The sequence below is a fragment of the Fusarium oxysporum genome, chromosome V, assembly GCF_013085055.1.
Source record: "Fusarium oxysporum Fo47 chromosome V, complete sequence".
Lineage (NCBI taxonomy): Eukaryota > Fungi > Ascomycota > Sordariomycetes > Hypocreales > Nectriaceae > Fusarium > Fusarium oxysporum.
In genome coordinates, this window is record NC_072844.1 from 4,310,786 (window position 1) to 4,323,030 (window position 12,245).

A 12,245-nucleotide genomic window follows, 5' to 3' on the forward strand; every position below is an offset into this window, starting at 1 on the left:
TCTTGATAAAGCTGCAGCTTGCATTTCCTTCCCATAAACTGGCCGGGATTCAACACGTTCAATCCAAGCCTGCGATGCTAAGCTGTTATCACATTCACTAGCCTAAAAATGCGCCATGCTCAGGATTTCGTTCTCATCATAATCCCCTGGCGGGAAATCGCATTGTACCAGATCCTCCCTTACAGGCTGCGGCTGATGTTGGGGGTCGTGAGAGAAGTCAATCCAAGGATCATCCGGTGTCAATCCTTGGTTCCCTACCGCAAACGTTGATCCGGGGTGGTGGCTTATGTTGCTCGTCGGTTGTTGAGCCACTGGTAAAGTCATTTGTGGTTGAAACTGTGGCAGAGTGCTGCTGATATTTATACCCTGGTGAGACCCAAAGGAGTCAAACCCTGTTGACCTTTTTTTGGTCCGAGAATGCTGTGCCTTCTGTGAACGTGTCAGACTGATCATGGCTCCGTAAGAAACGCCTGGAATTTGCATCGGAGCTTGAAACAGCTGGGGTATGGAATTGTGAGCGATGCCCATGACTATAGATGAAATTCGGCTGAGAAACTGGCAGAAGCTGATATTGCGGATGCTGAGTGCTGATTGTTGGCTGCGGAGACATAGCGGACACGGGTCTGGGAGGCAAATTGTCAGTCGTTATCGGGGTATGCCCAAAATTGCTTTCAAGGTCCCCAATGATTAGTCCTAGAACTTGACGGATCTCATCCTCGCTTTGGCAAGCATAGACCTGAGAGATTGTGTTTCGGTTCATCACTCTGTTGCGGTGTTGTTGAATGGCATCTGCACAATACGTCGAGACAGCATTCGCTTGGTCTGGGGTGCCCTGTAAGTTAGTAATCGCTTTCAAACATTCGAATCTTATGCGACAAGCTGTAGACTCACATGGATTTGGGGTATCCATGTTCGCGGGCCAGTCGGGAAACAGCACTCTGAATATTGCTTTCCAGCACCTTTCAGGAGGGTTCTTGCTGGGCCTGGTTCAGTCTGATTTCAGGTCTTGAGCCTAGTCCAAATAATATCTATTCTCATAATCATCTCCTAGGTCTTTTCTTTCACATGGGCTATGCCCATCCAGCTCTTCGCGGAGGAATCGCTTTTTACAGGCGTGACATCGCCGCCAATCGATAGAAAGATCATGGATGAGCTTCAGATGCGATCTATACACCTGTTGGTTAGACTCTCGACTTACGAGCTTCCAAGCTAATGTTTCTCGGGTCCTGCAGTGAAACATTCAGAGATGGACTTATTTTAGGCGGTCAATATTCTCAAATCCCTTTCCATTACAGGGTCCGCTTGTAAACCTCGCCAGGTTCTTCTTATGATACGGACAGGCGAAACGGTCCCCGTTTGGCTCTGGGCGACGAGGTCTTTTCTCCGAATTACCTCTGATGTTTTCTTCGTTGTCATCCTCATCCTTACCTGCACCCAACTTGTGTTTTTGTCGATTGGTGCCCCGGTTTATAAGCAGTTGACTATCAGAGCATGTGTTCAGCGCCTGGCTGTTCTGGTTGCCGACCGGGGGCGTCTGCCACTCGCCACCACGTTGGTAACATGCCAAAATAACGATAGCTGTCAAGACGGTATTGATCCAAGAGCCCTTGCCCTTGTCTTTAGAGAGGTTTTCCTTGAATTTAAAGAGTTCTTGTGACTTGAGAAGCCCCAACAACAACTCGATTGTCTTCTTTCGGCCTTGGCTGACGGCGTGATGAAGCGGAGTCCATCCATTCTTGTCTCGTGTATCCTCTGATGTGTCCAAGAGAGGCAGCATGGGACAGGCATGCTTCGCCAGTATGGATGCTAGAGGCGTTAGGATTTGCGCCAGCCTGTAAGAGAAGCTCCGCGATGTCTAGATGACCACTGCGAATTGCTAACCACAGTGCAGTAACTCCACTGCTGCTGTTGTCGTAGTCAGACCCTTCGCTGAGTAGAAGCTCGACGACTTCCCTATGGCCATAGGCTGCGGCATGACTCAATGGAGTTTGACCATAGACATAATCTCGATGACCCATGTCGTCACCATTGTCAAGCAAGATCTCACAGATATGATGATGACCCATAGCCGCGGCCAGTGAGAGAGGAGTACGCCCATAATGATCCTCCTCATTTATCTCTGCAAGCCTCGCTCCCCAGAGGCCTGTGTCATACCACGGTAAGCCATAGTATGACATGATATGTACTGCCTTAGTCTTGTGCGGCTCAAAGAGTTTCTGATCCTTGAATATTTGGCTGTTTAGCAAAGACCACTGGTCGACGAACCCCTTTTGAAACTGAGAAAGGTGGCACATCTCCTTCTTCATGGGGTTTACCCAGGCTCTTTCAGCCAAGCTAAGGTGTGCCATGCCAAACGATAGGGAATACTCTAGAAAGAGGGCTGAAGTGATTTCAGTCTCGGTATTCAGGAGGTTAGAGCGCATGTATATGAGGTCAGCATACAGGAGGCATATCCAAGCAACTCGGAAGTGGTACTGGGCATTGCAGGCTTGCAAGTCAGTGAGCTTGAGTTCTGGGAAAGACAATTTGGAAGTGCGATTGTCGCCCTCAAGGACGCAGGAACCCCTTTCCTGGAGATAGTCTCTCACTGTTTGGTGGATGAATTGCACGGTCGATTCTGTATATGTCTTATCGTCTGCGAAATTGGCCTGCCGCGGTGCTACCTCAAGAAGCCCGCTACAGAGAAGCATCAGCTGAGTACTCATGTCTAGCGAAGCTTTGTCCTGTATCTTGTTCATTTTGTTCCACATACCCCACTCATTTACTTCACTCTTGCTTAGTGGAGATAGAAGATCAGGATCATAATGCATCGCGGCCAGGGCACTGCGGAGCTCGAGTATCGAAAGTGGCCGCTGAGCGCATAGTACGAGGGCATCCCGTGCCATCTCTCGGCGGCTTTCATCATGCCGGCTCCATAGCTGCTGTATAATCGTCTCGTATGCCGCATCGAGGGTTGCTGGAAGCCAGGACGTAGATTGCTGTTCGGACTTGGGTGTCTTGAGGTGACCATCGCAGCGCAGCTAGGATATGTTCAAGGAAGCCCAAAGAAACATCCCTTTGGCCTTCTCCGCCAAAGCTTGAGTTGTCTGTTTAACATCCGAGGTCGGGGGTAGATAATTTTCCAAGGCTAGAAGGCTTTCGCCAAGATATCGCTGTATGTCGAGCAAGTTATTATCCTCCAAACGGATTTCCGCGCCTGGCACGGAAAAGCTGCTCGGTCGAGAGGATATACATATCCGTAGTTTCCGACTGGGATTGAGATCATTAAGACGCCAGAGGAGAGTAACAAGCCTACCGGGATCGGCACACTCGTCCAAAGCGTCTATAATGAAGAAAATGGAATCACTTTGTGCCGTCAATTTGTAGATTCTTTAGCTTGTTGAGAAGTTTATTCGCGGCTTGAGTGATGCCCTGACCGTCGCAAAAGGCAGTAGAGAGATAATGGTAGGTGAAGATCCTCGCTGAAGGGAGATCCTTGGGTAAGAAGTCCCGTACCCAGAAAACAGTCTTACTGCTGCCCCCGAGTCCGTGTGTAGGATACTCCCAGGTATCGTAGCCCTGCAATCCGTGTATAGTAGTGATGTCTAGTGCTCGGTCAGTCCACGAAGTTCCTTGGGCTATAAGCTGCAACCCGGTGAGGTCGTCCATTTTGAGCAGTTGCATGAGGTGGTTTGAAAGAGGTAGACATACAGAACCGAGTAAAACAGCAAAAACGATGGAGATAAACATTTCCTGCCTGCAGAACCGGGCATTCCCGCGTCGGGGAATTATAGAGCTTCTAAGGCCACCATACCAGGGGTGCGACATGATAATCGCCTTGTGTGCGTTTCCGAGTCGCTCACAACGCATTGTGTGATTTTTCTGACGCAACACATTTTACACTTTGCCAATTGCATGCTTTCGATTCTGAGCGACGCAGGCCATCGCAATGGAAAAATTTTCCCTTCTTCAAAATTGCATCCATGAATTTCGCACTCGGTGCGATTTCAACCACTAAAAAAGCTGAATAATCCCAGCCAATGCTATGTGGCTGCATATATGTTTCACTCCGTGGAAAAGAAGCACAGGGGAAGCTGGTTGGCGTTGTTGTCTTGTTGCAGCAATTGGGCTGAATTTCTATCTCTCTATATCCACTATCGCAGGCCTCTTGTCTGTGTAACCCATGACAAGGCAGACATGAGCAGACGCAACGCGTCATAGTAGCAATGATAATATTCGTATCATTGCGTTTTTGTCATGAGGCTTTTTTTCCAATACGCCAGCCACACGAACTGATATGGAATTGGCGGTGTAATCAGGACCTATGTCTAGAGAATCGGGTTGCGTCTTGAACTTCGTGCAGCTTACGGATACTGCTATCACTGTAATGAGACTCGGGAAATACATTTTTCCTTTGCGAATCCTTGCCATGACGTCACCTCACTTGGCTACTTACATGGTCACCTCTGCTTACTTAGTACGTTGTACGGTATTAACTATACCAGATTGTCATGACGAACGCTCCTGGGCGTTCCAGCAAGGCTTGCGATATCTGTAAAAGGCAAAAGGTGGGCTGCAGTCGGTTCCTTGAAAGATACAAGTGACTTTAGCTGATTCTGGACCCTAAAGATCCGTTGCCCGGGCGAGAGGCCAAGCTGCGGAAGATGCGTCAGACTGAAAAATACCAGTCTGGTCTACCATTACATCAGGAAGTGTTATTACAGAGCTAGGTGAGTTGGTATCATTCGGTCCTGGAAGGATGACCACTAATCGATAAAATGTAGTGACCGTCGAGACCATTATCCCCGCTGTCGCTCCCTACTACGAAGCCTGCGGACTTGAAGCCCTGCTTTCAAAGTCGAACGGCGGCAATGGCGTTATTCTAACCATCAACGGAAATTTGGCGTATCTACCTAACACATACACCGACGCGAACACCCTTGGGGGTTACAACTACTGTGTGGAATGTATGAGAAACCCCGGCTGTCTTTTGAGCCAAGCGGACGGGAGCATGACCTTCAGTAGCTGGGCAACACTCGTCCGGGGGCCTGAAACATTTGTAATTTCTTTCGAGACAGAAAAGTCATTTCACTAGCACGCGAGGAGACTTATGGGTTAGAAGATGCTGTGTTAGGTTATAGGAATAAGACGAGTTGGATCATACTAACCAACTCATATCATATCCAGTAGAACCGGGTAGCTGATCTCAAACACGCCAATGTAGTACTTCGTTGACCTATCCAGCCTTACCAATACAGCTTTCCAGTGTCCATGGCCTCTTCCCAGTCTTCAATGCCTCAAGCTCATCCTTAAAATCCTGTTTCCAAGCATCTTCCAAACGACTAGGATTCCAACCAACCAGTCGTTTCAACTCAGTACCTTTCATCGACTTTGTACCCGCCCATCCGCGTTCTGCCATATCAATAAGGCCAGCTGTGATCTCATCCGCCAGCTCTTGTAAAGTAACATCCCGAATCTCCTTTGACGGAGGCGTATCTTCACGAGGTAAGATTCCTTCATCGAACGCGGCATCAAGACACTTTTGCATGATCTCGGTCTGGAAAGCCCTCCCAACAGCTGGAAAAAGAATGCCATTCTTCCCAGTTGGAACGTGGCCTACTCCACGGTCTTCCCGCTCCAGAATAGTTCGAGTGAGAAGCACAAAGGCGTCAGCAAGATCCTCAACATGAACCCAGTCCCAGTTCGCAGTCTCATTCAACTTGAACCCATGTCCGTGCTGAATAACGTAGCGCATTATGATTGGTATAATGATGCCCTGTTGGTTGAAAAGTCCTTTACCAGCCCCAAAGATCACTGGCGTATTGAGGCTGACAGCTTGCACACCAGTCGCTTCAGCTGTTGTCAAGACACGAACCTCAGTGGTTCTCTGAGGATAAGGCTCTCGCACGTCTTCAGACTTCAAAAAGTCGTAAACAGCGTTTCCGTCCGCATCATTCCATTCTCTATCCGGATACGCTTTTTGAGTAAGTGGCCGATCAGCTAAATTGCTACAACCTGAAATGTGCAATAGCCAAGGCGGGGGAACACCTGGTTCAACGCGACGTGCGAGACCCCTCACAAAAGCTTCGGCTCCGTCTGGAATAAAACCTGAGCCAGTGTTGATGATAAGCTCGTAATTGGAGGCGATGTCTCTGATGGAGTCAACGTCATGGAGACCAGCCCATTGAATGGGATTCACGCGGCCGCCGTAAGCCGAGCGAAGTTTGGCGGCAGCGTCGTCACTTCGGATGAGGAGATCGATGGTGAGGCCTTTTAAAACCTCATCTTGGGCTTTTATGAGGTGGTCGAGAATAGTACCACCAACATAGCCTGTTGCACCGGTAAGAAGGATTCTTTTGACAGGAAGGCGAGACATGATGATTCGGAAGATTCAAATGAGGTCACAGTAGTCCAGGAAAAATGAAACCGATTTGATGTCAGCTTCAAGTTACCATTCCAATGGGTCCAAGATCATTTTAGCAAGGATGTTGGCGTTGGCGGTCAAGAAGGACCAAAAGGATTACGGGCTAAATATCGAACTCTGATTAAATCCACATGCGATTCGCCATCTGTTCAATAACCCGGTAGCGCGGGCTGGGTTTCAATCTCGGTTGGCTGCTGCTTGCAGGGATGTTATCATGCAATGTGATATGTGATGAATGGAGCGGGCCATAAATGCAGACCGAAAGCCCGGTTAAAGAAACCCCGCAAACGTTGCAACTTCTCTCAACTTTATCGTGCCCATGGCAGATGACAAGAGTCCGAGCCCGAACCAGGGCCTTGTAGCTGAAACTCAGTCTCCGCCAAGAGAAGATCCTTTGGAAGTTGACGTGTGTTTCCCATGGATTACTTCTGTTGAGCACCGTGCTAACGAAGTCTAGGAAGAGGAAACTCAAGATAATGATTCCACATACAATCTGTCGTGAGTTATCAACACCAATGGCTCTCGCTCCGACTAACGTCATTTCGCAAAGGGAGGGGTCAGCCAGCCAGACGTCGTCAATCAACTCCAGCATTCTCAACTACAGATACGTGGTAGTGTTCACCTGATGGCCCAACCATCCGATTTACTAATAGACGACCAAGAACGGCCGCCGCTATCATGCTTTTCGTGAAGGTGCCTACTTCGTGGTACGCAGAACTTTGACGACTAAGTATCATTGAGATTGAAATGCTGATGTAACTTCTCTCAGCCCAACGATGAAGAAGAGCAAACGCGGATGGACCTGGTACATCACATTTACTCTCTGATGCTAGACGGTGCTTTATTCTTGGCGCCTATTGGTGACCATCCTCAGCGTGTTCTAGATCTGGGAACTGGCACTGGTATCTGGGCGATAGACTTCGCAGAGTGAGTCAATTATTACGTGGCAGAAAGTCTTTCACACGTTTTATTATTGCTAACTTTGCTTTTCAGTGACTTTCCCTCAGCTGAGGTCCTCGGGACTGACCTTAGCCCTATCCAACCACAGTGGTATGGCAACTATCCCCGTGTCTATGGTCAGAAGCTGACTAACTAAACCGTAGGACGCCACCAAATTGTCGATTTGAAGTAGACGATTTCGAGGCTGAATGGCTTTATCACACGCCCTTTGACTTCATCCACGCACGAGAGCTGGAAGGCTGCATTAGCGACGACAACCGGTTCTTCCAGCAAGCCTTGCAACACCTAGCTCCTGGCGGTTACATCGAAATGCAGGCAGTCGCGGCACCGTTTTTATCAGATGATGGTACGGACGAGAAGGCTGTCAATGCCCAGCTATGGTTGAAGACCCTGTGTGAGGGATCTGCCAAGTTCGGCAAACCAATTGATTGTGCTCCTTTGTGGAAGGATAAGCTGATTGCTGCTGGCTTTGAGAACGTACGGGAAGAGATACGCAAGGTATGCACGAGACTCAACTACCATTCAACCAATATCTAACATCCCAACAGATGCCACTCGGATCATGGCCCAAAGACCCGAAGCTCAAGGAAATTGGCAAATATCAGTCCATCCAAGAGGCTCAAGCCATTGAATCATACACACCGCAGATCTTCTCGGCCGTGCTTGGATGGTCGCAGGAGGAAATACAGGTTTTTATGGCGAAGGTCAAGAATGAGATCAAGGATCCTTCGATTCACCTTTATCTCCCTGTTCATTTCCTTTGGGGAAGAAAACCTGCGTCTTAATACTCACGTTTGCGGAGTCAAGCTGGATTGGAGATTGAGGCTTAACCTCTATCATTTAACATTTATATATCTGATAGGGATGATATCTATGCTTCGTGCGATAGTGTTTATGGTATTCAATCGCAAGTGAATCCGAAGTCTCTCCAATTTTCTATGTAATATACGACACAACATTTGAAAGATCCAATCTAACACCAGCATGAATCCATTGTTTATCTTTCTCAAGTGCTAGACCGTAGCTCACTGGTACAGCTTCAGAGAGTTAATAGTCCAATACGCCTCCTTGAAAGCACCAGGCTGGTTGGTAACGTAATCGTCACACGTGGCATAGCCAGTAGAAGCTCTACACTCCTGGTTCCAGATACCCTGATCGATGTTGCTTCCGCAAAACGCCGTGTTGAAAATCTGCAACTATTAGCACGTTTCATCCGTCAAACCAGGCGAATGGAATCTTACAATAGTCTGCTTCTTGAAGTACCTTCCAACATCGCAGTTGCCATTCGCATTGACAAACTGAGATGTAGCTGGTTGACCCCAGGTGTTGGGCTCAGGCTTGCCGTTCTTGATATCGGCGGGAATGTTGTTTCGAGGGAACCACCAGATTTTGACGGCCTCTGTTGTCAGCCAGGTGGCGTAAACGCCTCCCTTATTAGCGTTGAAGGTCTTGCCGTAAGAGCCTGAAGGCATGGTGTTTCCGCACCCGGAGCTATGCTGGTTAGCTGCAGTTTTGTAACATGAAGAGTTATACTGACTAGTTGTTACCGTCCGTGCAGTATCGGGTGTCAGAGCCGCCGATATTGCAATTATTTCGAGGGTCAGCACCTCCAGGACGGTTGAAGATACATGCTCCACAAGTGTGGAGAGAAACATAGTTGCCGTTCTGGTTACCGTTAATACCCTCAATGATATCGATCTCGCCGACCGGATCCTCGTCAAAGTTGTAAGACCAGCTATATATTCAGCACGCTTCATCACATCCTCCAATTGAAGAGTTACTTACTAAGCAGGCCAGACACCACATGCAGTTCCGGGCATATGCTCAATATCAGCGATGAGAATGCCCGAGCTATAGGATTCCTTCGACTCAAGACGAACGCTGCCACGCCCATGCCTCGATCCACCGGGCGTAAGGAGCGCAGCTTTATCAACGGAGTTTACACCAAGATGAACCTTGCCATTATTGGTGTTGACGATGCCAGAGGCCACTGCTTGGCTCCTGCTCAAGTAGTTGACGGAGCCACCGGTCGGGTCACCCTCGTAGCCAGGGTCAATACTATCAAAGTAGGCACGCTACATTGTGTCAGTACTAATGCTTGATTTATTGCTTTTCGGAAACTCGTCTTACGTCTCTGAAGTTGAACGAGTCCAGGAAGTTACTGGAGTCGTAGGTCTTTCTCAGTGTGAAGGCCGCCTGACCATGAGTTGCCTCGGCGGCGATGAGAAGAGCGAGAACTGTGTTTCGCAACATATCGAAGTAGGTGTCTTTTCACCGGTTAGAGTTTCGGGTGGCATGTTGCAGAAGTCTTGGAAATTTCTTCTGGCTCTTATATACTTTTGCTTATACCAGATAAATGATAGCATCAGCCCCTGTCCTGGATGATCCCACCACTGATCTGATGATTGACAAAAGCAAGTACGATCCTTCGACCCTTCTAGATTCTTTTATATATCCGTTGCATGAACTCATCTATTGTCAGACGGAATTCCGTTTGGATATTCCGCCTTGGCATCAGCGCCAAGGAAAGATATAAACCAGGATCTGCCAATCCTCAGGAAATCCTTTGAAAACCCGTCACGAACTTCTCAAGCAGGTTTTGACGCACCGCTTAATATTTTGTAGAGTTCTTGTCGCGATATAATGTATTTTAGTTGCGCTGCTTATGGAATTAGATCTTCTGTCTAATTTCCGACTATGAACCGATCGCCTTCTTTGGGCTATTACATGGGTATTTCTTATCGACCTGATCTTCGCCTGGCTCGGCCCGGCTACCAAAAGCACCCTGGCCCTCCGCTTGTGCATATACGAGGCAGTCATGCGTTTTGTCTTATTTAAAAAGTCCTACTGAATTTTTTAAAATCTTTCTTACCGCAGAAAGTTTCTTCCAGGCCAGGCGCACCAAGCAGCATGTTCGAAGATATCCTGCTTAAGCAGGTAGGTCACAAAAGCGCCGCATTGGCACTTCTGCACGATAGTTAACAGCCAACTTGCGGGTCGATCCTTTGACAAGCATGTACCTTGGCGCTTAGAATAGTCCCGAGAGGCTCCGATTCCCGCCCTAGCGGTTCGATATTGGTCCTTGATCAAATAGGAACACAATTGATCAAGATGTTGAAATCCAGTATATCTCCAGCAAGAATCAAACTACCCGTGGCCATACGCGAAGTAACCAATATCATTCAAGTTCCAAGTCTGGTAGCAGAAATCCAAAACTAGAACAAGCTTTCAGAATCCCTCTCTGATTGAATCCTGTCTTCAGCACCAACTTATCAGAAGGATGCCGCTTCTACTCGATCCTGAAATCTCGTTAGTATGTCCAAGTAAAATCAACGGACGGTGCAATTGGGTATTACAAATCTAAGTTTTTCTCTAAAACTTGTGTGGTAGTCCATACCCTTCAGATAAACAACAATGGGGTATTTTGCAAGACGATTTCAAATCTAGCACACGGGCACCACAGTCTGGACATTTGTAGCCAAAATATGTTGGAAATCCACGAGAACCGCAAGAGGATGCAAGTTCGAGCCTGGGTGTCCTTTCAGAAGCAATCATATCATAAGAGCATCGGTGGATAAGCCGACAGGCACGATTTTCGTCGAGGATAGGGTCCTGGTGATTGTTATTCACATTGGCGAGCTCTTGGAGGCATTACCGTCGTGTCTTATTTTCAGGAAGTGAAATAAATCGTTTAAAAGCAATGAGTAGCTTATGACACAATTTCCAAATGATTAACTAAATCATATAGATCACAGGCCATGAAAACAATAGATAAATAATATATAAGAAACAAATGGTCTGGCGGTGTACATTTATTAATATTTTATTATAAAGCGAAACCAAGCCTAATTTTTCTGGCATACCTAATTTACCCTTATAATTAATAATATACCTAAGATTTAGTATTTTAAAGTGGGAAACCTAATAAACGCCTGGTATATAAAAGCTATAAAAGATATTATTACTATAACCTAATCTAATAGATTTAAATATATTCTAAAGTATATATTTCTTATTATAGCTATAAAGAATTTCTTAAATCCTTACCAGATAAGGCAAAATTATAATATACCTTAGTAGTTTTACTATCCTATCTTAACTGACTTCTACAGAATAGTATCTTAAGAAGATAGTCCTGCCATTATATCACCTACATCTTACCTTCCGGCAGCATAATTGCAAGGAGATTATTAATAGTTTTATAGTCCTGCAAAGCTCTATGGGCTAGAAGTCTAGCTAAGAATAGAAGTATATAATTAAACTAAAGTAGCCTGTGTTTTATTCCTTTATATAAGGCATACTATAGTCTAAGATATAAAGAGGTTAGAATAAAAATCTAAGTACTAAGTAATAATTTTTACCTTTTATTAGGTATACTTATTATATTTTTAGTATCTTAGGTTAGTTAAATTATAAATTTAGGTATACCTTTCTTATTAATAAATACTATAAATATAAAATCCTTAGATATAAGTAAGTATATACTTAGGCTATTAAATTAGAGGTAATATTATTACCTTAAAGTAAAGGCTGCAGCTAGTATTAATATAATAGTTAGACTTAATATGTTTTCTAATTTAGGAAAAAAGGTAAGTATTTCCTAGTAAGACGCCCTACTTATTAATAGGTATTATTAGGTACTTCTGCTAATCTTTTGCCTAAAGCTTTTTTATGTAATTAAGTATTATATATTTAATAGTAAATTTATAATACCTCTTATATTTTATTATAACTATCTCTTTAGCTAGAGGCCTCTTAATAATCTATTAATAAAGTTTATATTCTTTATAATCTAATAATAATATAAAAATACTAACCTCTATTACTAGCTAAATTAAACTACCTAGTATTAACTCCTTTAGCTAGGAATACTACTAAGCTG

The 12,245-nt window shown here is 45.7% G+C and overlaps 4 protein-coding genes across 4 annotated transcripts; 1 reads left to right on the forward strand and 3 right to left on the reverse strand.

Moving 5' to 3' along the window:
• Positions 1-102: 102 nt before the first annotated feature.
• FOBCDRAFT_240477 (uncharacterized protein) lies at positions 103-3,648 on the reverse strand (the record flags this gene model as incomplete). Its single annotated transcript, XM_059610299.1, has 8 exons — positions 103-366; positions 401-822; positions 892-948; positions 1,066-1,166; positions 1,311-1,703; positions 1,783-3,020; positions 3,096-3,152; positions 3,496-3,648. The coding sequence occupies 8 exons, from the start codon at positions 3,646-3,648 to the stop codon at positions 103-105; spliced, it is 2,685 nt and encodes an 894-aa protein (XP_059465022.1).
• Positions 3,649-4,488: 840 nt separating this feature from the next.
• Positions 4,489-6,355, reverse strand: FOBCDRAFT_240478 (uncharacterized protein; the record flags this gene model as incomplete). The annotated part of the gene is made up of 4 exons (XM_031185365.3): positions 4,489-4,531; positions 4,893-5,027; positions 5,148-5,184; positions 5,230-6,355. The coding sequence occupies 4 exons, from the start codon at positions 6,353-6,355 to the stop codon at positions 4,489-4,491; spliced, it is 1,341 nt and encodes a 446-aa protein (XP_031041007.3).
• Positions 6,356-6,722: 367 nt separating this feature from the next.
• On the forward strand, positions 6,723-8,237 carry FOBCDRAFT_320098 (S-adenosyl-L-methionine-dependent methyltransferase; the record flags this gene model as incomplete). Its single annotated transcript, XM_031185366.3, has 8 exons — positions 6,723-6,809; positions 6,861-6,901; positions 6,954-7,014; positions 7,066-7,110; positions 7,173-7,330; positions 7,397-7,453; positions 7,507-7,861; positions 7,912-8,237. 8 exons carry the CDS (start codon positions 6,723-6,725, stop codon positions 8,146-8,148), a joined length of 1,041 nt encoding a protein of 346 aa, XP_031041008.2. The 3' UTR covers positions 8,149-8,237.
• Positions 8,238-8,388: 151 nt separating this feature from the next.
• On the reverse strand, positions 8,389-9,616 carry FOBCDRAFT_136295 (concanavalin A-like lectin/glucanase domain-containing protein; the record flags this gene model as incomplete). The annotated part of the gene is made up of 5 exons (XM_031185368.2): positions 8,389-8,553; positions 8,605-8,854; positions 8,901-9,098; positions 9,149-9,438; positions 9,494-9,616. 5 exons carry the CDS (start codon positions 9,614-9,616, stop codon positions 8,389-8,391), a joined length of 1,026 nt encoding a protein of 341 aa, XP_031041010.2.
• Positions 9,617-12,245: the final 2,629 nt, after the last annotated feature.